Raw genomic sequence first — 25,677 nt, forward strand, 5'->3', positions numbered from 1 at the left:
TCATCTAAAAAAAAAAACTCCTCCCTGGTCGACGCCACCTCGGTCTCCCTCCGCAGCTCCACCTTGCCATCCCGGTACACTCAGTCCTCACCGGCGACTCGCGCCCGGAACCCTAGGCACAGCGATCGCCGGCGAGCAGGCCATGGATCGCGGCGGCTCGGCGGAGCTGCGCGAGACGCACCGCCTGGTTGGCCACGCCGACCGCGCGTGGGCACTCGCCTGGAGCCCCAACCCGGGCGCCGGCGCCGGCCCCGTCCTCGCCTCCTGCGGCGCCGACAAGACAGTGCGCATCTGGAAGCGCGCCCCCGACGGCGCATGGCACTGCTCGGTAACACCAGTCTACTTTCCTTTGTTCCAGGGCTCCGCATTGCATTGCAATTGCAGTGATTGGTTTCCTTATTTGCGCCCATCTTGCTTGATTAGGATGTGCTCGAAGGCGTGCACGAACGCACGGTGAGGTCCTGCGCTTGGTCCCCCGACGGAAAGCTGTTGGTGGACGCTAGCTTCGATGGCACGGCGGCCATTTGGGAGTACTCTGGTGAAGACTTTGAGTTGGTCGACACGTTGGAGGTGAAGCCTTTTCTGAATTTGGCCTTTTGGGTTCAGTTTCAGTGTCACCACTGTTTGTCGTGGAGAATGTTGGTTACCTGTGGATGTTAACTCTGTGCCGTTAATGGGTAGGGGCACTTGAACGAGGTGAAGAGTGTGTCATGGAACCAGTCCGGTTCGATGATCGCGACATGCAGCCGGGACAGGGCAGCGTGGATATGGGAGATTCTGCCAGGGAACGAGCACGAGTGCGTAGATGTGCTGGAGGGGCACACTGAGGACGTGAAGATGGTCCAGTGGCACCCGTTCTTTGATGTTCTGGTTTCTGTCAGCTATGACAATACGATCAGGGTATGAACTTTTGTCAATTTAATCTGTAAGTAATGCACTAGCTCGGCCTGCGTTATGTTGCTGTATGCCTTGTGGTTTTAGGCTGTGGATACTGGATAGGCAACAAGGGTGTGCTCTTTGCTCTTGCTCTATTCAGTATGCAGTTTTAAGTGTCATTATCATTAATATGCAAGCTTTAATGTAGGTCTGGGCTGATGACGGCGATGGTAAGTGGCCCTGTGTACAGACATTAACTGAAGCCGGTAACAGGTAATGAGGCTCTTTGGTCAAGCCCTTTTTTGCCTTTATTTGGTTGATAAAACTTGCACTGCTTGTGGTATAATATGTTTGGACTTATTTACATTGTAATATTGTACGAATGCATTCAGTCCCGCGAAATCCCAGCTTATGTTTCTTTAGAAGATCAATCCCAACTTATGTGATTCCGATGACTGTGAAAAAGATGTGATGCATGAAGTCATATGGCTGTTGATTTTATGATCTGGACTAAACTTCTGCCACATGATCATACCTTCTTTTAATATGTTTGGATCTTGTAGATTTATTTTCTACTAGCAGCCATATACATGTATGCACGATTCTAGCTATGTGTATTGGAGGTAATTGTAGGGATCCAACTTAAACCATGAGGTGTTGATGTGAGATTTATGGACAGTTATGATCAATAGTGTCGCATGGTGTCCTTCTGTTCTGGTATAAATATCCCTTGATTATTGGGTTTTACTGGTACTTTTTTTCACAGTTCCCATTTTGCTAAAACATAATGCGGGTTTACATATTTACATGTCAATGATAGTAATGTGTTTGTGACTTTGTGTTATGTTGCTATTAACTATAAGATTATCTTGATACTGTTCCATCTTGTTTGGATGATATGATAAACTTTTTGCTATTCATCTTTAAAAATACCTGAACATATCTATTTCCTTCTGAAGTTTTGATTGTTAACTTCAATTGTTGATGGCGACTATGTTCCATCATTAGTAACAGAACGCTACTATATTGATCAATCTTTCTAGTGTTAGAGCTTAACTGATTATTGCATCTTTCCCTGGTAAAGTTGATCTCCTTTTTCTTTTCACAGTGGTCATTCCTCAACAGTATGGTCAATATCTTTTAACCAGAAAGGAGATAGGATGGTCACATGCAGGTTCGCTCTACCATGCTGGATTATAATATCCCTATTTGTTTTGTAGGATCTTTTTGGAGCGGTATATTCCTAGATTCTCTAGCACTGCTGAATTCCTTTGTTCCAGACGGGCCCTAGAAAAGTTACTAATCTCATTAATTTGTTATCCAGTGATGACTGTACTTTGAAAATTTGGGATACGAGTATTGATTTGTCGCAACCAACAACTGGAGAAGGTCATGATTCTTGGTAAGAGATTTTTTCTTGATACCTTTTTTTGATTCATGTTTGTCGCAAAACAAGACAAGCTGTGTGGTGGTTCATGTTTAGTCCCCACCCCAAAATTTAGACTATGCCAGTGATGAATCAAGCATATTAGTGTTATTGTGCTGTGTCTATTGTTATTCATTAGTCTGGCATATCTCTGTAATTTTATATTATCCACCACTTTACTCCCTGGGACAGTTGCAAACTAATAACTGATGATGTTCCTGTTCTTCACAGAGAAGTGGTTGTTTGGTAGAGTATACCATTGTGCTTTTTTATTTGTTGGAGAGCTTTTCTAAGTTAGATGTACTCATCTTTGTTGCTATTAGATCAAATATCAATGCTTACATTGAGTAAAATTTTGCTTTGCTTTCACCGGAGTGCAAATATAGCACAACTTGGCCCTTTCCTTGCATATGGATTATGAGTCGACTTTAGTGTTGGTGTGTAACTATTCTAGTTCTGCTGATATTGTTATCACATCACTGCAGTGAAGCTTATCAAAATTATGTTGCCTTTCCACACCACCCCTTTAATAGGATAATTATCATTTAATTTCAGGCGTCATATTTCTACTCTATCTGGATATCATGGTCGAACTATTTTTTCAGTCCATTGGTCAAGGTTAGCTGAACTCCAATAACTGATGCATATTTACTGCTTCTGAATTTCATTCTGCAGGGGCTAACAAATTTACTCTTTATCTGCTAGAACACAAGCATTTTTATGAATCCAATCAACAATATAAATTTTATAAAAATAGTTTCTGACTTCTGGTTGAGAGCATTATATGTCTGCAAAAAGGAGGCTCATTATATTTTATGCAAGTTAACTTAATTATACACATCAATATTCCTGTTGAACTGATGGCCAGAATCCTGCAGAAAAAGCTAATCAAAGTCCTTAACTGTCAGTTCTACATGTTTACGAAAGATATGACCGACTATTTATGTATATGTTTTCAGAATACAATTGTCGTATATTTATGTTGAACAAATGTTGATCTCCCAGAATTGGCAAATTCTGCTGTCATTCTGAATAAGCAAAGATATTATTGGCCATTTTAATCTTCCGAGGTTTATTTACATAAGTCGATATGGATTGCCATGCTGAATTGAAATAGAATAGTCTTTCACTCGTTTGTACTATACTTTGACATTTTTCATGCTCCTTTGTGCATGCAGCGAGGATGTAATTGCCAGTGGGGCAGGTGATAATGCTATCTGCTTATTTGCCGAGGAGAATAGTATGGTATCTTATCCTTCCGCTGAACATTCAAATTCTCACGACTCTTGATTCATCTCTATGGGATCTGCTTAGCTGACCATTTTGTCCAAGTTACATTTGCAGTAGATAGTGGAGTGCGATGTTCCAACATGGAGTGCATACTTTAGTAGTGGTCATACTTGTCTAGGAATAAGTAAATGCTTGAGTGTTTGTTCATATTTTGCTAAATGCAGTGACCACCCTTTGATTTAAGTATTAACAGCTACTCTGGGCAGTGCAGGTTGAGGGGCCTTCCTACAGATTAATACTGAAGAAAGAGAAGGCACATGACATGGATGTAAATTGTGTCAGATGGTGTCCTCAGGTAATCTCAGAAAATTAGCTGCAAAATAGTCTCAACGTGTTAAAGCTGGTAATGGGCTTCATTTGTTTCTGGCTTGGTGTATGAGAACTATCAATATCTATAATGGTTCAAATATCTTTTACTTTAGTTAGAAGTGCCTAATTCTTGGCAAATAAACTCGTAGGACCCAAGGGTGTTGGCATCCGCGAGCGATGATGGCACAGTCAAATTGTGGGAGCTGCGGGGGGATATACTGGATTGAGTTGGACTCTTCTGCTGTAATAGGATTATAGTTCTAGCTGTGCATCTTAAGTTCCTACTGTAGAACAGAGTAGGGGTCACCTTTTATTTTGTTTCTTTATTCGAAAACAATGCTCCCAAAATAAGTGTCTCGACACTTATTTTGGGATGGAGGGTGTACTTTTTTGTACCCGCAAAGCTTGGATGGGGATGACCGTTTAACAGATACCATTCAAGCTACAAGATCTGCCATCCTGACAGGTTGTGGAGTAGTTCGTGTATACAATGTGAAACAATAGACTTGTTACAGGCATATCATTTTTGCAAATGAGTTGTAAAACATCAAATTAAGTTTCGCCATTGTGAACAACATATTGTTTGTCACACTGGTTGGTGATGGGATGTCATTGTTGCCGCCTCTTGATGAGATTTCAGATTCCATATCCTTTTGTATACTCACTCTGGAATAATGCATATGGCGTCTGCGTTTTTCTAGGTTATCTAATTGACAAACTAAATATTGTTATATGTCACAAAAGCACATCATTGGATTCATACGAATGAAATTCTAAATATATATTACCTCTGCCCCAAATTAGTTGTCTTAGATTTATCTAAATACGGATGTACCTAGCACTAAAAATTGTTTAGATACATTTGTATCTATACAAATCTAAGACAACTAATTCGGGATGGAGGGAGTAATGTGTACTTTCTCCGTTCCGGAGCTAAATGAGTGAATCTACACTCTAAAATATGTCCATATACATTCGAGTGTAGTCCGCATTGAGATATGTAAAAGGCTTATATTTAGAAACGGATGGAGTATATATTTTATATAGACAACCCCCACTGGCGATCATTAATTGCTATTTTCCTACTATCATAACGAGCCGCATCATCAAAATTGTTGTAGCCATTTATATGCTATATCTCAATGTATAATAGTCATCTGATCTAAATATTGAGTTACTGTCCACGCTGAGAAGTAAACAATGACAGTAAGGGCCAGTTCTTTTACTGGCTTCTAGAATAAGCTGAAATGAAAACTTCTTTCAGCTTATTCTAGAAGCCTAACCAAAATTATTTTAGAAGCCTACTAACTTAGACTCCGGTAACCTTCAAAAAAAATATTTTGGGTTGGGCTTCTAAGCTAAAAAAACTGGCCCTAAGGCTAAAAGGCTATCTAAAGCCTACTAACTAAGACTTCACCAACACCTGAAGAAATTCTTCTCAAACTTTTAGAAAATTATGAAGTGATTGTTGTTTTTAGTCAACATCGGGTCGTGCTCGGTTTTAACCCAAGTGTCCTTTAGTATTTTCTGGAAAGACTTGTCGGTCGTAAAAATCGGAAAACCGAATTTCTTAAAAAAACCGAGAAACCGAACCGGTCGGTTCGGTGTAACCGAACGCCTGGGCAGCGGCCCGTGTCCTCCACGCGCGGTTGACCTCCACAAGCCACCAGTAAACGAACTCCCCACCATCCTCCTCGCTGTTCGCCGCCGCCGCCTCCCTCCGCTAAATTCCCACCATCCGGCGAATCCACACCATACCTCCTCGCGCCGCCTCGGACCCCCTCCGCAGCTCCCCACTCTGCGCTCCTCACCGGCGACTCGCGCCCGGAACCCTAGGCAACGGCGATCGCCGGCGAACAGGCCATGGATGGCGGCGCGGCGGAGCTGCGCGAGACCCACCGCCTGACGGGCCACGCCGACCGCGCCTGGTCGCTCGCCTGGAACCCCAATCCGGGCCCCGGCGCCGGCCCCGTCCTCGCTTCCTGCGGCGGCGACAAGACCGTGCGCATCTGGAAGCGCGCCCCCGACGGCGTCTGGGACTGCTCGGTAAGAACAATCTACTACTTCAGTTTGCTCCAATAGGTCCACGTTGCATTGCGGTGGTTCGTTTCCTCATCTGCGCCCGTCCATCTCTCTTGTTCAGGATGTGCTCGACGGCGTGCACGAACGCACGGTGAGGTCCTGCGCCTGGTCCCCCGACGGGAAGCTGCTGGCGACCGCGAGCTTCGATGGCACCACCGCGATATGGGAGTACTCCGGTGGGGACTTCGAGTGCGTGGCCACATTGGAGGTGAAAACTCTTGCTGAATTTGGTTTTGGGGTTCAGTGTTACCGCTTTCTGTTGTAGAGATTGCTGGTTACCTGTGGATGTTAACTCTGTGCTGTCGATGGGTAGGGGCATGATAATGAGGTGAAGAGCGTGTCGTGGAGCCAGTCGGGTTCACTGCTCGCGACGTGCAGCCGGGACAAGGCTGTGTGGATATGGGAGGTGCAGCCAGGGAACGAGCACGAGTGTGTAGCCGTGCTGCAGGGGCACACTCAGGACGTGAAGATGGTCCAGTGGCACCCAGTTCTTAATGTTCTGGTTTCTGTCAGCTATGACAATACCATCAGGGTATGAACTCTTATCAATTTAATTTGTAATGCACTAGTTCGACCTGCGTTACTTTGCTGTCTAGTGATTTTAGGCTGTATAGGTTGCTCTTGCTCTGTTCGGTTTGCAGTGTTTAAGTGGCATTACTCATTAAGATGGAAGCTTTGATGTAGGTCTGGGCTGATGACGGCGATGATGACTGGCATTGCGTACAGACATTAGCTGAAGCCGGTAACGGGTAATGAGGCTCTTTGGTCCAGCCCTTTTTGCCTTTCTATGGTTGATAAAACTTGTACTGCTTGTGGTATAATATGTTTTGACTCATTTACTCCCAGGTAATGAGTAGTACATTGTAATATCGTGCGAATGTCCAGCTTATGTTTCTTTAGAAGATCAATCCCAGCTTATTTGATGCTGATGATTGTGAAAAAGATGTGATGCATGAAAACCCATTTTATGAGTCGTTTGGTTGTTGATTTTATGATCTGGACCAAATTTCTGCTCCATGACCATATCGTTTTTTCATATGTTTGAATCTTGCATATTTTAGTTTCTATACTAGCAACCATGTACATGCATGCACGATTCTACAGATGTGTATTGGATGAAAATATAACTACTAACATATTTCAGAAAATCATATTGCATGTACCCAACATTCCCTTCCCACCTTCCCTAACAAACCACTTTATGGAGGGAAAAAAGGATCCAAGATCCAGGTAGTTAGTGAGCTTGATTCTGAATTAATCATACTATAAGTGTGTAATTACTAAAAGGTAATTCTAGGGATCCAACTTAAACCATGAGGCATGGATTATGAGTCCAAGGACTAGTCAACTCCAGGGCCGACTACACTTCAATGTCGACTAGTCTATGAGTCGCAACTTTAGTGTCGACTAGTTACGCTTAGTCTATGAGTCTCAACCTCGGAACGACTCGTCGACTCGTAAACCTTGCCATGAGGTGTTGAGATTTATGAACAGTTAAGATCAACAGTATCGCATCGAATTGGTGTCTTTTTGTTTTGGTATAAATATCCCTTAATTATTTCACTTGTATTTTTACCTTTTCCCACAGTTCCCACTTTGCTAAAACATAATCTGGGATTACATGTCAATCATTGTAATGTGTTTGTGTTATGTTGCTATTAATTATTAAGATTACCCTGACACTGTTCCATCTTGTTTGGATGATATGATACACTTTCTGCTATTCATCTTTAAAAATAACAGAGCATATATTTATCTCCTTTTGAAGTTTTGATTGTTCATTTCAATTGTTGACGGACACTATGTTCTCTCATTAGTAACAGAACACTACTATATTGATTATTCTTTCTGGTGTTACAGCTTAACTGATTATTGCATCTTGCCCTGCTATAGTTGATCTCCTTTTTCTTGTTTACAGTGGCCACTCCTCAACAGTATGGTCCGTATCTTTTAACCAGAAAGGAGATAGGATGGTCACATGCAGGTTCGCTCTACCATGCTGGATTAATATCCCTCTTTATTTTGTAGGCTCTTTTTGGAATGCGGTATTTTCCCAGATTCTCTAGCACTGCTGAATTCCTGTGTTAGCAAAAGTTTCTAATGTCATATGTTTCTTATCCAGTGATGACTGTACTTTGAAGATTTGGGATACGAGTGCTGATTTGTCGCAGCCAACAACTGGAGAAGGTCATGAATCTTGGTAAGAGTTTTCTTATCGATACTATTTTTGACTTATATTTGTCGTATAAGGTTCGATAACACTGAAGTAGCACAGCTGTTCCTAAAAGATATGGCTGCAGAAGTAGACAAGCTGTGTGGTAGTTCACATTTAGTCCCCACCCAAAAATTAGACTATGCCGGTGATGAAATCAAGCATGTTAGTGTTCTTGTGCTTTCTATTGCTATTAGTCTGGCATATCTCTATATTTTCATATTATCTGCCACTTTACTCCCTGGGGTAATTGCAAACTAATAATTGATGATGTGCCTGTTCTTCACGGAGAAGTGGTTGTTTGGTATAGTATTACCAATGCGATTTTTTTTTTGTAGCAGAACTTGTATAAGCATCGTTGTTGGTATTAAGATCAAATATCAATGCTTACATTGAGTAAAATTTTGTTTCGCTTCCACCGGAGTGCAAATCTAGTACAACCCTGCCCTTTCCAGGCATATGGTGACTTTAGTGTATTGCTAAGGTTCTGATTAGTTGAGACATACTTGTTAGTTCTGACCATTCTCTCGCGAGTCGACTTTAGTGTTTGTGTGTAACTGTTCTAGTTCTGCTGATATTGTTGTTGTCACATCACTGCAGTGAATCTTTCCACACCACCCCTCTTTAACAGGATGATTATTGTTTAATTTCAGGCGACATCTTTCTACTTTATCTGGACATCATGGTCGAACTATTTTTTCAGCCCATTGGTCAAGGTTAGTTGAACTCCAGTGACTAACACATATTTACTGCTTCTGAATTTTATTCAGAAGGAGCAAACAAATTTACTCTTTATCAGATAGTGCACAAGCATTTTTATGAATTCAATCAACAATATAAGTTTTATAAAACTATTTTCTGACTTCTGGTTGAGAGCATTATATGTCTGCAAAAAGGAGGCTCATTCTATTTACGCAAGTAATTTTTTAATTATATACATCAATATTCCTGTTGGCAGAATCCTGCAGAAAAAGACGATCAAAGTCCTTAACTGTCAGTTCTACATGTTTACGAAAGATATCACTGACCATTTATGTATATGTTTTCAAAATACAATTGTCGTATATTTATGTTGAACAAATGTTGATAATTGACCATTCTTATCTACCGAAGTCTTTACATAAGTCGATGTGGATTAACATGCTGGATTAAAATAGAATAGTCTTTCACTCTTTTGTACTATTCTTTGACATTTTTCATGCTCCTCTGTGCATGCAGCGAGGATGTTATTGCCAGTGGGGCAGGTGATGATGCTATCTGCTTATATGCCGAGGAAAAGAGTACTACGGTATCTTAGCCTTCCGCTGAACATTCAAATTCTCACCACTCTTGATTTATCTCTTATACGATCTGCTTAGCTGACTAGTTTGTCCAAGTTACATTTGTGGTAGATAGTGGAGTGCATGTTTCAACATGGAGTGCATACTTTAGCACTGAACATACTTTTCTTGGGATAAATGCTTGAGGGTTGTTCATATATTTTTCTAAATGCAGTGACCACCATTTGATTTAAGTATTAACAGCTACCTTGGATGGTGTGCAGGTTGAGGGGCCTTTGTACAGATTAATATTGAAGAAAGAGAAAGCGCATGACATGGATGTAAATTGTGTCAGATGGTGTCCTCAGGTAATCTCAGAAAATTAGAAACAAATTGCATCTCGGATAATTGCTCCAGTTGCGCCAATTCCAGTAGTCTCGATGTGTTAAGCTGGTAAAGGATTTTAATTGTCTAGCAATTCAATCCAGTATGAGACTATCACAATCTATAATGGTTCAAGTATCTTCTACTTTGGTTATTAGAAGTGCCTAATTCTTTTCTAATAAACTCGTAGGACCCGAGGGTGTTGGCTTCCGCGAGCGATGATGGCACAGTAAAATTGTGGGAGCTGCGGGGCAATTTACTGGACTGAATTGTGCTCTATCTGCTGCAATGTGATGATAGTTCTAGCTGTGTACCTTAAGATCACAGATGAGTGTAGGAATCGCCATTTGGTTTCTGTTTTCCAAACAATGCTCCCTTAGGTTAGCTAATACTTTTTGTACCTGCAAGAGCTTGGATGGTGGTGATCTTTTAACAGATTTGCCATCCAAGCTACGAGCTCTGGCATCGATGTGGAATTGTTGGTGTATACAATATGAACCGATAGACGTGCTATTATTTTTTTTAAATGAGCTATCAAACATCAAATTAAGTTCCTGTACAGAGACAAGTGCCGCGCACAGTTTTATGTGGTCTTGTGTTCTCTTTGCCATTGGAAAGTGGAAACCCCATATTGTGTGTCACACTGGTCGGCGATTTGATGTCATTGTTGCTGCCTTTTTTATGAGATTTTGAGATTCCATATCATCTTGTATACTTTGTACCTATTGTTTTCTAACAAAGCAAGATTTATGTGGCGAAAGATTACGTTCACCGTTGCTGCATGGGGTTCATGGTGGAAAACTTCGGGAGCAGAATATATTGGATTGCCATTGAAACAAATGTCAAAATTGAAAGCGGATAGATGGTTAGCGCTGTTGTTTGGAATTTCTGATGACCATTTCGTCTGGTCCTTGCCCGAAGGTTAGTATCTACGGACCAAAGTGTCCTGGAATTGCTTCGCCTTCTGCAAAGGTGATTCGGAAGATAGGGAAGAAAATTTTGGTCCTTAAACCAGAAAATATAGGGAGCTATAGCATTTTGAGGGAAGGGCTAGAGATGCTCTTGGGACATCATTCACTATTTAGAATGCAGACCATGGGCTCTGGTTGATCTTCTCATGGATAAATGTCGGTGTCTGTTTTTGCTGCAAGGCGGAGATGATTGTGCTGCAAGGGGCAGAACCGCAGAAGCAGCGGCTTCTGCCCCTGTAAAGGAAACAGGGTACACGTGATTTAGGGGGGAAACACACATAACCAAAACACACACACGCACACGCAACATCGAGGACACCCTAACCAAGGCTGTGTCGAGGGGCACCCTCTCACCGGTCACCGCCGCTTCGCCGAGACAACACAAGACCGCCATCGGAAGGCAATGCATAGCTGAAAGTGCATCTATTGCCCTATAGTGGTTTTTGATGATCTATGCTAGCTTTACTTAAAGGACTATGTTTTCTCTACAAAGTGTTCATCAGCTTAGACTCCAAAAGATACAAGTTTGACCCCTCTTTTCTTTGAGGACAAGTGCTAGTAGCCTTCAGTGATCCAAAATCGCCAAGTCCTTAGGTATGCCGATACTATCAAAAAGGATGTTGATTTTTTGAAGTGAAGTGTTTTTTGCAAAGTGCTTAAAGACCAAATTCCAAAACCCCTCAAAAGCCTCATTCTTCCTTTGCCCAATCTCCTACTTTTCAACTTGTTCAAACCCTCCAACCACACTTCATCCGAAGCCTTCGACTCTCTTCGGAGAGTTTGTAATTTGTCTGTGTGCCATTCGGACCCATCTGACTGCTCTTCCCTCAGATAATTTGTTTGTGTTTTCGTCCGACTTTCACACATCGCCACGGTCCAAACAACGAGCAACATGACCAAATTTACCAACCAATTGATCTTAACATTCGTGGTATTTATCTGCTCAAAAGGACACATAGAACTAAAATTCACATGAAGATTATGTGGATTTGCCTGAAAATATCGCATCAATTCTTGTTGAAGAATTTAAACTGCTCGTAATCAGCAGTTTATACATTGATAATGAAAGTAGTGAGGTATTTGTTTCGGTCAATCTACCCTAGAGGGATAAGTAGGGCATTAACCTTTAGGCCCTATTCGGTATCGCTCCGCTCCACAATTCTGCTCCCAGAGCCGGCGGAACTGCAGTTGAAAATGACGGGAGCTGCGGTTTCCTCGCTCCACAGATTCCAGGAGTGGGTGGATTACCAAACAGGGTCTTACTCAATCACAATTCATGATTATTTCCCACGCCGACGACCCGTAGGACGTCCCACGAGGTGGTCTCCTGATCTCCGGATGCACCTCCGGGTGCCTGATGTCTCGTCGACAGAACTGGCACAGCTCGTCGTCGTCGGCAGCCGCCCCTCGGTAGTAGTCACCGTCGTCGTCCAACGAAATCATGCAGGCGAGGGCATGGTCCGGCATGCGAACCTCGGCGAAGAAGGTCCGATCCCGTCCACCGCCGGCGGCAGCAGGCCTGGCGGTGAAGACCACGTGGCCGAGGATCTCGGCGCAGTCGAGCAGGATGCTGTTGCTCCTGGCGCTGCCCTCGACCAGCTCGTACTTGACGCCGTTGCCGGGGTCGGCGTTGTAGCCCCGCAGCGCGTGCACGGCGTACCGTTTGCTCTGGAACTCGTGGCTCCGGCGCACGCACTCGGGGTCGTTGGGGTCTTCGAGGCAGCAGTACAGGTCTGGGTCTTCGTCCTCTGGGCGCCGCCGCCGCGCGGGTGGTTCCGGCTCCGCCGGCTGCTCGTCGTAGGTGGCGGGGAGGTGGCGCTCGAACGCCGTCCGGCGGGATAGCGAGGAGGAGTCGGGGTCGGGGAACACCAGCGGCGGCACGTCATCGCCTATCTGGCTCGGAGACTGCGGAGAGTCTGGGTCTTGGACGGGGGGCTCCTCCGTCTTTATCTCCCAGACGTCCGGCACGTAGTACCTGACCGGCGGTAGCCTAGCCGGAGCGGCAACGTGGTCTTTGGGCGACGGCGAGATCTCCATGGAAGGCAGGCAAACGACCGAGCGAGCAAACGGGCGTTGATCACCTACGGGCTGGGTATTTATGACCGATCGATGCATCGATAGGCGGAATCCGAGATCAAGCAGGAATTAAACCCGCGTACACACAGTACTACGCGCGATCCTGATTTAAAACGTGGAAAACTTGATTACGCGTACACACAGCTCCGGGGGTTTTCCCCCTAACCCTAAAAAACGCTCCGGCGGCGCTGGCGGCGATTAGGGTTTGGACGTGAAAAAAGACTTCGTCCGGTGATCCATCGCCGGTGCGAGAGATCCGTCGGAAGGGAGACCCTGCATATGGCGGGACCCAACTCCGCGGAGGGGAGTGCGGAGCCGGAGAACGATCCACTCGCGGGTCGCGCGGCCAGGAAACATCTGGAGGAAGCCCTAGGAAAACTTGACATCTCTGAGGAAGAGGCGACTCCATTGATACTTGATGATCGCATCGAGGAAGGTCCGGTGAAGTGGCTGTTGGCTGGTAAGGTTCTGCACCGTAATCAACTACATATCTAGACTATCACCAACGCCCTGCGGCCGGCATGGGGAAATCCACGGGGTCTCCAATTCAAATCTGCTGGAGTTAACATCTTTGTGGCAGAGTTTGAGAATCAGAGAGATAGGGATCGTGTTTGGGGCGGATCCCCTTGGCATATCAATAAGAATGCGGTGGTGTTAGCGGAATTCGACGACTGCATGAGGCCGGATGAGGTGAAGTTCGATAAGCTGCAAGTGTGGGCTAGGGTTGTTAACCTGCCATACAATTTGCGCGATGAGGCATGGTGGAAGCCAATAGCTCAGCAGATTGACAAGAACGCTCTTTCGGTAAAATTTGACCACAACGGTGGGTTTCTGCGAGCGAGAATTTCCATCGATGTTGCTAAGCCGATCAGGCGCTGGATCCTGATAGATTCTGCCAGGAGAAAGAAAGTGGATATGTACGATATTCAGTATGAAAATCTTCCTTACTTCTGTTTCTCCTGTGGTAGACTAGGGCACTCGGAGCTTTATTGCCCAACTCCTGGTTCTAGGGATGAAAACGGCGAGCTTCCGTTTGGTTCAAAACTACGAGCTCCTGACGAGTATCGAAAGCCACCGAGTTCGGAAAATTCTTCGAAGGATCCAAAGACAGGTGCCAGTAGCAAGCCTACGACTAGAAACTCAAGCACCAACAAGGAGCCGGGAGAAGAAGTTGTTTCCCCAATCAAGCATAGGCAACCACCAAAGAGAAAAGATGCTCCGAATCAAGTTTACGGACCGGTGATGAAAACCTTGCTGCTTACAGATGGGGGACCGAGTACAGCCAAGGGTGCTGAAACTGTTGGCAAGGATGGTGAGACTTCTGCTAGTAATGAAGTGGAAGGTGATGAATTTGTACGAGATTCTAAGAAAAAGAAGCCCACTCCTGAAAATTCGGCAGAGACCGCGACGCGGTCCTGCTAGGCACAATGACATGCTTAAGCTGGAACTGTCGGGGGCTTGGGAACCCCGAGGCAGTTCGTGAGCTTCGCAGTATAGTGAAGCTGGAAGGACCCACTCTCCTCTTTGTAATGGAAACGAAAATTCAAGCAAAAAGAGTAGAGGCTTTGAAGTATTCTCTCGGTTTTGGAGGTTGTTTTGCAGTCGATAGTGTCGGCCTTAGCGGCGGCATTGGTCTTTTTTGGTCACGTGATGTGAATGTTGAGTTGCGAAATTTCAGCAAGTGTCACATTGATGTGGTGGTTCATAGCAATAATCAGAGTTTATCGGTTTGGAGGTTCACTGGTTTTTACGGGGCGCCGAGAGCATCTCATCGTGGAGAAAGCTGGCAGCTCCTGCGCACTCTCTATGCTATACCCCATGCAGCCTGGCTGTGTATGGGAGATTTCAACGAAACTCTGTATGCATCTGAGCACTTCAGCAGAAGAGCAAGGTCGAAGTCACAGATGAGAGCGTTTCGGTCTGTCATGGACGATGTTTCCATGCAAGATTTAGGCTGGTCAGGTACGCCTTATACTTGGGACAATCAGCAAGGAGGAGATTCAAATGTAAAGGCACGCCTAGACCGAGCTTTCGCGAATGAGGATTTCCAGCAACTTTTTCAGCATATACGGATCAGACACCTCCCCTCTGTTGAATCTGATCACTGTTTTGTTGTAGCTGAAATCAAGGATACACTGTCATACGGAGCACGAGCAAAGAAACAGTTTCGTTACGAGAACGTATGGCAAATGCACTCGGATTACGACCGTCTAGTAAGTGATACATGGCGGGGAATCCAAAACAAGTCAGGGCTCCAAGGGATCTCCACGGCTTTGGGGTCTCTTCAGTCTATTCTTGAGCCGTGGGGCTCAAAGGAATTTGGTTGTTTGGCACGCACGGTAAGGAAACTCCAAAAAAATTGGACCGCGTCAGGTGCTGTTCCATGGGTACGGGTCCAACGGACGAAGAGAAAAACATAGTCAAGAAGCTGAAGGAAGCGCTTCTCCAAGAGGAAGTGTGGCTCCGTCAGCGTTCTCGGGTTCCATGGATCCGCGAGGGCGATCGGAACACTTCCTACTTTCAGGCACAGGCTGCCCAGCGCAAAAGAATGAACAAGATCCAGGGTTTACGCCGTGTAGATGGTTCAATATGTGAAACTGAGATGGAGGACAAGGAAGAGGTTTTAGCTTTCTACCAAAACCTGTATCAAACACAAGGTTTTAGTGAGGCTGGTGACTTATTATCACATGTGCCCGTCAAGGTGACTCAGGGTATGAATGATGATCTTACCAAACCTTATACCGCAGAGGAGGTCAAAGCTGCGCTGTTTCAAATGGCCCCCTCGAAGGCCCCTGGAGTTGACGGATTCACCGCAGGGTTTTATCAGCGGCATTGGGACTTGCTAGGCAATGGCAGTCCTAGACTTTCTGAATGGTGGTGAGTTACCGTCGGGATTGAACGATACCTCCATCACATTAATCCCAAAGGTACGCCACCCGCAGTCAATTTCTCAATATCGTCCTATTGCTTTGTGTCCGGTTCTATACAAGATCGCGGCCAAAGTTATATCTAACCACTTGCGACACATCATGGACGATATTATTAGTGAAGAGCAGAGCGCTTTCGTTCCTGGTCGTCTTATTACAGATAATGTACTTGTCGCTTATGAAAGTATTCATACGATGAGACGAAGGAAGAAAGGAAAGAACTATTCTTGTGCAGTCAAGTTAGATATGATGAAGGCGTACGACCGAGTGGTGGCACTACCTCGAGGCAATTCTGTCTCGTCTGGGCTTCAACATTGTTTTCATTCGCCTGATTATGAAGTGTGTCACCTCGGTTCGTTTCTCGGTTCGGGTTAATGGAGAGCTGCTCCCTTTCTTCACACCATCTCGGGGTTTTAGACAAGGTGATCCAGTCTCTCCATATCTTTTTCTGCTCTGTGCAGAAGGTTTCTCTTCATTACTAAAGTTTTACAATGGTGGTTCTGTTGATAGGGGCCTAAGAGTGAGCTATAGATCACCTTGGGTCTCTCATCTGCTATTTGCAGACGACAGCCTAATCTTCATAAATGCAAGCCCTGCGAGTGCTTGCCGTCTGAATGAAATTCTGAGGATTTATGGCGATGCCTCTGGCCAGTGCGTGAACCGGGACAAAAGTTCTATCTATTTCAGCTCCAACACCCCGGACACTGTCATGCAAGACTTGAAGACGACCTTGAACATCCAGGTCGAGGCATTCAGCGAAAGATATCTGGGGCTTCCCACTGCGGTTGGACGTATCACCAGTGGTACCTTCGACCATATTAGTGAGAGAGCTCGTGGAAAGATGCAAGGGTGGTCGGAAAAACTACTTGCATGTGCTGGAAGGGAAACACTGCTCAAGTCTGTCATTCAATCAATCCCAACTTTCCCAATGAGCACGTTCCTTCTCACCAAAAAAGTTTGCAAGAGTCTCACTTCTCCAATGGCAAAATATTTTTGGAGCAGCTCTCTTGATAAAAAAGCTTTGCATTGGGTTTCCTGGAAGGAGTTATCTAAACCCAAGTGCAAGGGGGGGATGGGTTTCTGAGACCCGAATCTGTTTAATATCGCTATGCTAGGCAAGCATGGATGGCGCTTTATCACCAACCCAAACTCGCTGTGCGCATGAGTTCTCAAAGGTCGTTATTTCCCGGACACTGATTTCATGCATGCATCAGTCCCCAAGTCCGCTTCGGCAACTTGGAAGGCAATTGTGGCAGGAAGGGACGCCCTGAGAAAAGGCTTAATCTCCAGAGTGGGAGACGGATCTACGATCTCGGTATGGGAGGATCAATGGATTCCAGGTACGGTTGCAATGATTCCAACTCAGAGACCTACAGTGACTAACATTGATCGGGTGTCAGATCTTATAGACACACGAAACTGGTCTTGGAAGATTGATGTGATCAGAGACAATTTTACTGCTCAGGATGCCACGGCCATACTAAATATCCCAATTAGGCAAGGCGGGGGCGATGATTTTCTTGCATGGGCATTTGACAAATCAGGTAACTACACTGTTAAAACGGCGTACCGCGCTCTCGTGACTCATAACGAGCCTTTGGCTCTAGAGGAAGGGACGGCTACCGAAGCCTCATTGGACGATCAACAGTTGTGGAAATCCTTATGGAAGTTAAATGTTATACCAAAAGTGAGAGTGTTCTGGTGGAGAGTGTTACGTGGCATTCTTCCAGATGAAACTACTCTTAACTATCGTCACATTGCAAATGCTCGGCAATGCAGTGTTTGCCGCTCTATGGAGGAGGATTTGAAGCATGCGCTAATACACTGTATACATGCACAGAGCTTCTGGGAAGAGGCGTGGACATGGCTTGGTCTCCGTCTTCCACCTCTCCACTCGGTTACTTGGGCTCGAGACATAACCTGTGATCCTCAGTTCACTACCTATGAACGTGCAAAGATCACCACTATTATGTGGTCTATTTGGCACTCTAGGAATCGAATCAAACATGGTAATGGCGGAAGAGATCCCACAGCAACTATCAGACACATTAAGGAGGCTATATCCCTCCTTCAATTACCATGCAAGGAAACCCTGGTTCTACCGGGTTATGGTTGGCGTCCCCCAGAGGAGGGGTCGGTCAAGATCAATACAGACGGCGCTTTGCAGATTGATGAAGGCCGGGGCGGTGCTGGCGGAGTGGCCCGATCTTCCTCAGCACTACTGGGTTCATGGTGCAAACCATACACGGGAGTCTCGGATCCCTTGATGATGGAGTGTTTGTCACTCCGAGATGGAGTCCGCTTTGCTCGTCTTCGAGGATTCCAACATGTGATCATGGAAGTCGACTGTTTGGAGCTGGTGAAGTACTGGCAATCTCGCCACAATGCTCGTTCTATTGTGGCTCCTTTATTTTTAGAAATAGGAGAGCTCTGTACCTCTTTTTCTTCGTTTGATATCTTTCATGTAAATCGAACGGCAAATGTTCCGGCGCATCTGTGTGCGAAGCGTGCTTGCACACTGAATGTGACGGAAAGTCGGCTCGATGAAACCCCTAACTTCTTGGTGACTAGCCTTCTGGCTGACTGCACCGATTATGCTTTCATGAAATAAAGCTCTCCAAATTTCCCGCAAAAAACAAACAAGAATCGCTCCGTATTTATACCGGGGTCCATCCCGAGAGCTGATCTGTTCCGAGTCAGCTAGCTGAGCATCGGCCCCTCGCCGGCCTGCCCATCCACACGGCCTCCTCCTGCCATGCTTATGTGCCCCGCCGGTGCATGCATGCACGGTACCTCCCATGCACGGGCAGGGACGAAGCTACAAAAACTAGGCACTGGTGTCAAGCTCTGTCCACTCTAGCACAACCTATAGTAGTGCAGCACACATAATGTTAGAGAGCGGCACGAAAAGCGAAAACATGCGATGATCCAACAATATTATCATTACATAAAAAATGCCATACCAATTACGCGCTGAGCGAAGTCGTATAGCCACTTCTTGACATAGTCAGAAAATAATAAGCAAAATGATGACTTCAAGAATTCTAGTTGTTTCTTCCTGAAAAGAATGAACGAAAGAACATATTATATGTACAACAATGGTACAAAACAAGTAATACAGAAAATAAACATCATTAAGCAAAATATAAAGTGACACGGGGCTCACATTTTATAACTTTCCTTCTTGATCTTTCATCTTCTTAAATAGATCCATCACAATATCATTCATAATTCTAGAAAATATATCCTTCTGCACGTAGAAAATCATGCAACCACTCATGAACTCGTCACCCACATGAGTATCTAGTCTGCTTTTCTTATTCCAATTAGAGAAAACATTAACAACAAATGCATCATTACCACCTTAGTCGTGGATGCAATCTATGAAAGTATGAATAGATAGCAACACAAACAAAATGCCTTATGCAAATTACGGCTCTAGGCAATGGTAGTCTTTAGACCATTCTAGATTATTTTTTTGTTCTAATCCTACTGTGGTCTTCTGTGGACATTTAAAGACTTCTTGTGGCATGTAAGATATCTCCATCTAATCTCGGCTTGCTTCTTATGATTCTTAGCGTATTATGATATTCTTTTTCGATCAGCTGGATCGGGAGGAAGATCATCTAAATTTATTTCGTCTGGAGTAATAATACAAACACTTGATATATGACCATTATCCTGCCTAAGTCTAAGTGGCCTTGAAGTCCATAACCTCCTAGTTGGACATGAATCAAGGAAGAGAGCAGTAAAATTTTCAAATTAATTCGGTAGCGAAATTTAGTCTGAAGACTAAATCTAATACACATGTGGGTCACGAGGCATACCTGAGAAGAATCAATCTAGGCTTGGTGGATTGGCACCAGATTATGCCGCATTAGACCAAAATCCAGCTGATTTGGCAGCTCGTCTCTCTGTAATTCCACCAGAGACCAGCATGGAATTATCGTATGGATATGGGGGGTTGGGGAATTAGGGATTGAGAGGGGGCGATGAGATTTTCTGCAAAAAATAAAAATAAAGGAGAGGAGGCGATGAGATGAAGAGATGTAGACTCACGCATACATCAGCGGGGCCGTGTGCAAGTATTACATAATGGGTATTCGGGCTCGTGGGTATTTACGGCTGTAATGTGCAGCGGCGTGTGGAATTTGGTGGAATGACCGCATATTTTTTAGTGACTTTGGGCTTCTATGGCTGGGCTGGAACTAGGCTGAGCCTTTTTGCGTCTATACGGACGGGTGGCTGGGCTGGGGTCAATCGTGTTTTCTGGCTGGGGTCAAAGACAAATCTTTTTGACAAGATTAGTTTGAGGTTACGATCGGCACTGGTGTCATTTGACACCAGTCCTTGTACGTGAGCTCCGTCCCTGTGCACGGGAGATTAGCTTTTCTCACATGTCGATGGCATGACCATGTTGTTGTTGCTTGAGTTCCAACGCAGACGGCCGAAAAATTATGAATCTCGGCGTGAAAGTGATGGTTACGTCAGCCCTGAAGGATTCACATCCCAAAAAGAGGAAGACGTTGCATTGATCAAACCAGGTTGCAGTCATCGACCACGTCAACATGACAACATCACTACACCGCTGCCTGTCGAATCTTTTACATTTTAGACCATCCGCGCTAGTGTAATGCCAGAAAAGAACACCTCTGAGTGCAATTGACATAACTATTGTGGTGACAATCCCAACAGACAACACGTGTCACCTGACGCCACAACCGGAGGTGGCAGCGCCTGCCATCACAGCCGATAGCGGCACCTTTGCATCGCAAGATTTGAAGCGACGCTGGAATGGTAAACAAAATGACTTGGCACCTGCCGCCATGGGTTATGGAGGCAGCCACTCAACATATTTGCATGCATTTACGCATGCAACGCCCGAATAATTAAGCTACAATAATTCCAAGTTAATGGTGCCACATCGTCACATTTCTGTTGCTAATCCTCATTTGATCCAAGGCATGGTTCAAATTCAAAATAAAGTCCAAAATTCAAATTTCTCAAACATGCAGTATAAAATATTAAAATTGTGGCAAATATTCCAAAACTAATTATGATGGTGAACCAACATTTTTATAAAGCGTTTTAATGTCCTAAAATGAATAAAACAGTAGCTAAAACAATTGTTTTAATGCTTTTTAATTAATAAACAAATATAAACTATTTACTAATGTGCCGAACTTTTTGCGGCAGTGGGTTAATTGGGAACACTAATTATGTAGCTAGTTTTACATTTAATAAAACTAGCCGCTCCTCGCTCCCCGCCCAGCCGCTCCTCGTCCCCCGCGCCCTTGCGACGTCGGCCATGGCCGCCAGCGTCCCCTATTCGTGACCAGCCACAGGGGAGTTCGGCTGGGCCACTGTCTAGTTAACTAACTTAAGTAGTCACTGACTGGTGGACCCCCTTGTGCTAATTAGCCTAACTTAATTGTCCTGTTTAAATAGTAGTCAATGACACATGGGGCCCACTTGTCAGTTTGACCAGTCAACCGAGTCAGCTTTGACTCTTGACTGGGCTGTCAACAGGGCCCCACAGTCAGCCTCTTTGAGCCTCTGGCTGGGTACACTTCTGGTCAAGTCTCACTAAACAGTAGTGAGCACTTGCTTGGGCTTTTGGTGTTAAATCACATGGCGATGTGAAGTAGATTATTGACTCTAGTGCAAGTGGGAGACTAAAGGAAATATGCCCTAGAGGCAATAATAAAGTTGTTATTTTAGATTTCCTTATTCATGATAAATGTCTATTATTCATGCTAAAATTGTATTGATCAGAAACCTAAATACATGTGTGAATACATAGAAAAATATTGTGTCCCTAGTGAGCCTCTACTTGACTAGCTCGTTGATCAAAGATGGTTAAGGTTTACTAACCGTGGACACGAGTTGTCATTTGATAAAGAGATCACATCATTAGGAGAATGATGTGATGGACAAGACCCATCCGTTAGCTTAGCATATTGACCGTTCAGTTTTATTGCTATTGCTTTGTTCATGTCAAATACATATTCCTTCAACTATGAGATTATGCGACTCTCAGATACCGGTGGAATACCTTGTGTGCTATCAAAAGTCACAAAGTAGATGAGTAATTATAAGCATGCTCTGTAGGTATCTCCGAAGGTGTTTGTTAGGTTGGCATAGATCAAGATTAGGATTTGTCATTCCGAGTATCAGAGAGGTATCTCTGGGCCCTCTTGTTAATGCACATCATAAGAAGCCTTGCAAGCAATGTGATTAATGAGTTAGTTGCGGGATGATGTATTACGGAAGGAGTAAAGAGACTTGCCAGTAACGAGATTGAACTAGGTATGAAGATACCGACGATCGATAAAGACCTTCGTAGAATATGTAGGAGCCAATATGAGCATCCAGGTTCCGCTATTGTTTATTGATCGGAGAGGTGTCTCGGTCATGTCTACAAAGTTCTCGAACCCGTAGGGTCCGCACGCTTAACGTTCGATGACGATTTTGTATTATATGAGTTATGTGTTTTGGTGATCGAATGTTGTTCGGAGTCCCGGATAAGATCACGGACATGACGAGGAGTCTCGAAATGATCGAGAGGTAAAAATTGATATATAGGACGATAGTATTCGAACAACAGAAGTGTTCCGAGATACCGGGTACATATCGGGTCACCGGAAAGGGGTTCCGAGCACCCCCGGCAAAGATATTGGCGTAATGGGCCAAGAGGGGAAACGAAGCAGCCAGCTTGGGCTGCTGCGCTCCCCATATAGGCCGAACTAGAAGGCTTCTTAAAGCTTTAAGAAATGAAAAGTTTATGCTCTCATGTGTCCTATGGAAAATATCAATCGATCCTAACTACACTTAACACGATCGATGTATCATAAAGGGGCAAGCACCCTACCTTCATGTAGAGCAAAACCTCATCAAATCGTGATGAGTAGTTTGAGACTTCATTGTGAGTTGAAAACCTCATCAAGTAGTTCAGAACCTTCATGGTGAGCTCCGTATGTAAGTAGTAGTTGTTAGAAGTTGATGCCAAGCGCCTGCAATATGTGCATCATGTAAGTCTGCATAGCATGAGCTGGTGAAAGAAAAAGGACCATGGTAAGATTATAATAATCTTATTCAACTTGTGAACAAAGATCTTGATTTTCGTTTGACAACCACATAAATGCTATAATAATTTTGTCGATCAGCTTAGACCCCAAAAGATACAAATTAGACCCTTCTTTTCTTCAAGGACAAGTGTTAGCAGGATTAAGGACATTTTCATAGCGTTTAGTGATCCAAAATCACCAAGTCCTTAGGTATGTCGATGCTATCAAAAAGGATATTGGTTTTGTTACGTGAAGTGTCTTTTGCAAAGTGCTTAGAGACCAAACTCCCAAAACCCTCAAAAGCCTCATTCTCTCCCTTTGCCCAATTTCCTACTTTTCAACTTGTTCAAACCCTCCAAGTTCCAACCACACTTCATCCGGAGCCTCCGACTCTCTTCAGAGAGTTAGTAATTAGTCTGTGCGCCATTCCGACCCTCTGATTGCTCTTCCCACGGATAATTTGTTCGTGTGTTTTCATCTGACTTCTACACATCCCTGCGGTCCAAACGAGGAGAACCATGACCAAATTTACCAACCAATTGACCTTCAACATTAGTGGTATTTATCTGCTCAAAAGGACACATAGAACTAAAATTCGTATGGAGATCATGTGGATTTGCCTGAAAATATTGCATTACCTCTCGTTGAAGGAATTAAACTGCTTGTAGCCGGCAGTTTACATTGATAATCAAGTAGCTAGTGCAGTATTTCTTTCGGTCGATCTATCCTAGAGGGATCAATAGGGCGTTAATCTCTAAAATCAATCGCAATCCATGATTGTTTCCGTCGCCGACGTCCCACGAGGTGGTCTCCTGATCTCCGGATGCACCTCCGGGTGCCTGAGGTCCTTTCTACAGAACTGGCACAGCTCGTCGTCGTTGGCAGCCGCCCCTCGGTAGTAGCAGTCTCTGTCGTCGTCCAACGAAATCATGCAGGCGAGGGCATGGTCCGGCATGCGAACCTCGCCGAAGAAGGTCCGATCCCGTCCACCGCCGGCGGCGGCAGGCCTGGCGGTGAAGACCACGTGGCCGAGGATCTCGGCGCAGTCGAGCAGGATGCTGTTGCTCCTGGCGCTGCCCTCGACCAGCTCGTACTTGACGCCGTTGCCAGAGTCGGCGTTGTAGCCCCGCAGCGCGTGCACGGCGTACCGCTTGCTCTGGACCTCGTGGCACCGGCGCACGCACTCGGGGTCGTTGGGGTCTTTGAGGCAGAAGTACAGGTCCGGGTCCTCGTCCTCCGGGCGCCGCGCGGGTTGTTCTTCCGGCGGCGGCGGCGACGGCGGCGGCTCGTCGTGGGTGGCGGGAAGGTGGCGCTCGAACGCCGTCCGGCGGGATAGCCAGGAGGGGGAGGGGTTGGGGTTGGGGAACACCAGCGGCGGCACGTCGTCGCCGATCTGGCTCGGGGACTGCGGGGAGTCTGGGTCGTGGACGGGGTCCTCCTCACGCTTTATCTCCCAGACGGCCGGCACGTAGTACCGCACCGGCGGCAGCCTGGCCGGAGCGGCGGCGCGGTCGGTCGGCGACGGCGAGATCCCCATGGAACGAGGTTAGGTTAGGTCGAGCGCGCAGTCGAGATGTGACCGATGGGTATTTGTCAAGATGGGAATGGGCCGGGTCGACCCGCTGGGTCACTGACCCGGTCCAAAAAGTCAAGGCCAATGGGCCACGTCGGTTGGCCTCAGTTGATATATGGGTCAGTGGAGTCGGCACTATGCGGCCCGATGGGTCAGATGGGTCGACCCAGTCCCCCGACCATCTGTGTGCTGCCGCTGGCCGCCCCCTCGACTCGTCGTGTACTTTCTTAAGAAATCGACGATGTGCTCATGTGCACATGGATTACTTGACCGGAAGACACGTACGTAAGAAGCTGAGCAAACTGGATCGATTTTTGGAGACGCCCCTGTACACAAGCAGGCAGGTGGATTGATTTTTACGTGAACTAGTACATGCACGTAGAAACAACCAGCGGCTTGTTCGAACGGCACCCCCGAGCATCTCTGCTACCGCCGGCATTCGTCCCGCTCGTGCCTCTCGTTCGTCGTCTCGGTCGCCCTCGAGCTCGTCATCCTGGTCGCCTTACTCTTCCTTTTCAACTTGTCCAGCTCACCGTCCCGATGGCCTGCCCGGTCTTCAGATTATGCTAACTGAATTCATGGATTTTCTCATCTTAATCTTGGGTCGGCCTCATATACCCAACGGGTCAGCGAGGCCATAATTTTCTAATGAAATGGATCGACCCATGGCCTCGCATACTGACCTTGGGGCCATGGGCCCATGTCCAAGGCCAGGTCCGGGTCGGCCCATTCCCATCTTGAGGTATTTGTGACCGATGGGTTTCGAATCATGGACCTAGTTGGGAGTCGAAATCCGAAATCTTGATTAATCCTCCTATTAGCAGTTCAGACCTATTTGCTTTAACTAATTGTAGTAAAAAAATCTTTATCAAGTGTGCCACCAATAGGTTAGGACCAATTTATGATGATTTGATTTTTCTTCAATGGGAGGTATATTGTTGAGAGTGTGGTTATGAAATTATCATGATGTAGTAGCACATAAAACCCTTGTTTCATTTTTAAATTAGACTATGAAAAAACCTATGATAGAGTTAGTCATGAATTTCTTCTTAAGATGCTGGCTCATAGGGGCCTTAGTCTAAGTGGGTTAATTTGGTCCATTCCTTACTGGATAAGGCTTTTGTTGGAGTTAAAATCAATAACGTTAATAACCATTTCTTCGTTGCCACTAAAGGTATGAGACAAGGGGCCCTATTTCCCCGCTCTTTAACCTTGTGGCTGATGT

The 25,677-nt window shown here is 45.3% G+C and overlaps 3 protein-coding genes across 3 annotated transcripts; 2 read left to right on the plus strand and 1 right to left on the minus strand.

The window, feature by feature from the left end:
• The first annotated feature begins 86 nt into the window (after positions 1–86).
• Positions 87–4,504, plus strand: LOC119340506 (protein CIA1-like). The gene is made up of 10 exons (XM_037612429.1): positions 87–328; positions 424–570; positions 682–900; positions 1,085–1,149; positions 1,985–2,050; positions 2,201–2,278; positions 2,858–2,920; positions 3,481–3,547; positions 3,804–3,887; positions 4,051–4,504. Exons 1-10 carry the CDS (start codon positions 143–145, stop codon positions 4,126–4,128), a joined length of 1,053 nt encoding a protein of 350 aa, XP_037468326.1. The 5' UTR covers positions 87–142; the 3' UTR covers positions 4,129–4,504.
• Positions 4,505–5,737: 1,233 nt separating this feature from the next.
• LOC119339963 (protein CIA1-like) lies at positions 5,738–10,479 on the plus strand. The gene is made up of 10 exons (XM_037611870.1): positions 5,738–5,947; positions 6,045–6,191; positions 6,297–6,515; positions 6,668–6,732; positions 7,902–7,967; positions 8,106–8,183; positions 8,849–8,911; positions 9,414–9,483; positions 9,739–9,822; positions 10,029–10,479. Exons 1-10 carry the CDS (start codon positions 5,765–5,767, stop codon positions 10,104–10,106), a joined length of 1,053 nt encoding a protein of 350 aa, XP_037467767.1. The 5' UTR covers positions 5,738–5,764; the 3' UTR covers positions 10,107–10,479.
• Positions 10,480–23,223: 12,744 nt separating this feature from the next.
• Positions 23,224–24,418, minus strand: LOC119341621. Its single transcript, XM_037613491.1, has 2 exons — positions 23,518–24,418; positions 23,224–23,374 (listed from the first exon to the last, which is right to left on the minus strand). Exon 1 carries the CDS (start codon positions 24,414–24,416, stop codon positions 23,640–23,642), a length of 777 nt encoding a protein of 258 aa, XP_037469388.1. The 5' UTR covers positions 24,417–24,418; the 3' UTR covers positions 23,224–23,374; positions 23,518–23,639.
• Positions 24,419–25,677: the final 1,259 nt, after the last annotated feature.

Source organism: Triticum dicoccoides, chromosome 7B, assembly GCF_002162155.2.
Source record: "Triticum dicoccoides isolate Atlit2015 ecotype Zavitan chromosome 7B, WEW_v2.0, whole genome shotgun sequence".
NCBI lineage: Eukaryota > Viridiplantae > Streptophyta > Magnoliopsida > Poales > Poaceae > Triticum > Triticum dicoccoides.

What these genes read in the sequence shown, in the direction of transcription:
- LOC119340506 (XM_037612429.1), top strand. Translation starts at nt 143, where the DNA reads ATGGATCGCGGCGGCTCGGCGGAGCTGCGCGAGACGCACCGCCTGGTT. An exon ending in GGAGAAGGTCATGATTCTTG is followed by an intron (nt 2,279 to 2,857) that starts GTAAGAGATTTT and finishes ATTTAATTTCAG; the next exon opens with GCGTCATATTTCTACTCTAT. An exon ending in TTTTCAGTCCATTGGTCAAG is followed by an intron (nt 2,921 to 3,480) that starts GTTAGCTGAACT and finishes TTGTGCATGCAG; the next exon opens with CGAGGATGTAATTGCCAGTG.
- LOC119339963 (XM_037611870.1), top strand. Translation starts at nt 5,765, where the DNA reads ATGGATGGCGGCGCGGCGGAGCTGCGCGAGACCCACCGCCTGACGGGC. An exon ending in AGTGCGTGGCCACATTGGAG is followed by an intron (nt 6,192 to 6,296) that starts GTGAAAACTCTT and finishes GTCGATGGGTAG; the next exon opens with GGGCATGATAATGAGGTGAA. An exon ending in GTGTCAGATGGTGTCCTCAG is followed by an intron (nt 9,823 to 10,028) that starts GTAATCTCAGAA and finishes ATAAACTCGTAG; the next exon opens with GACCCGAGGGTGTTGGCTTC.
- LOC119341621 (XM_037613491.1), bottom strand. Translation starts at nt 24,416, where the DNA reads ATGGGGATCTCGCCGTCGCCGACCGACCGCGCCGCCGCTCCGGCCAGG.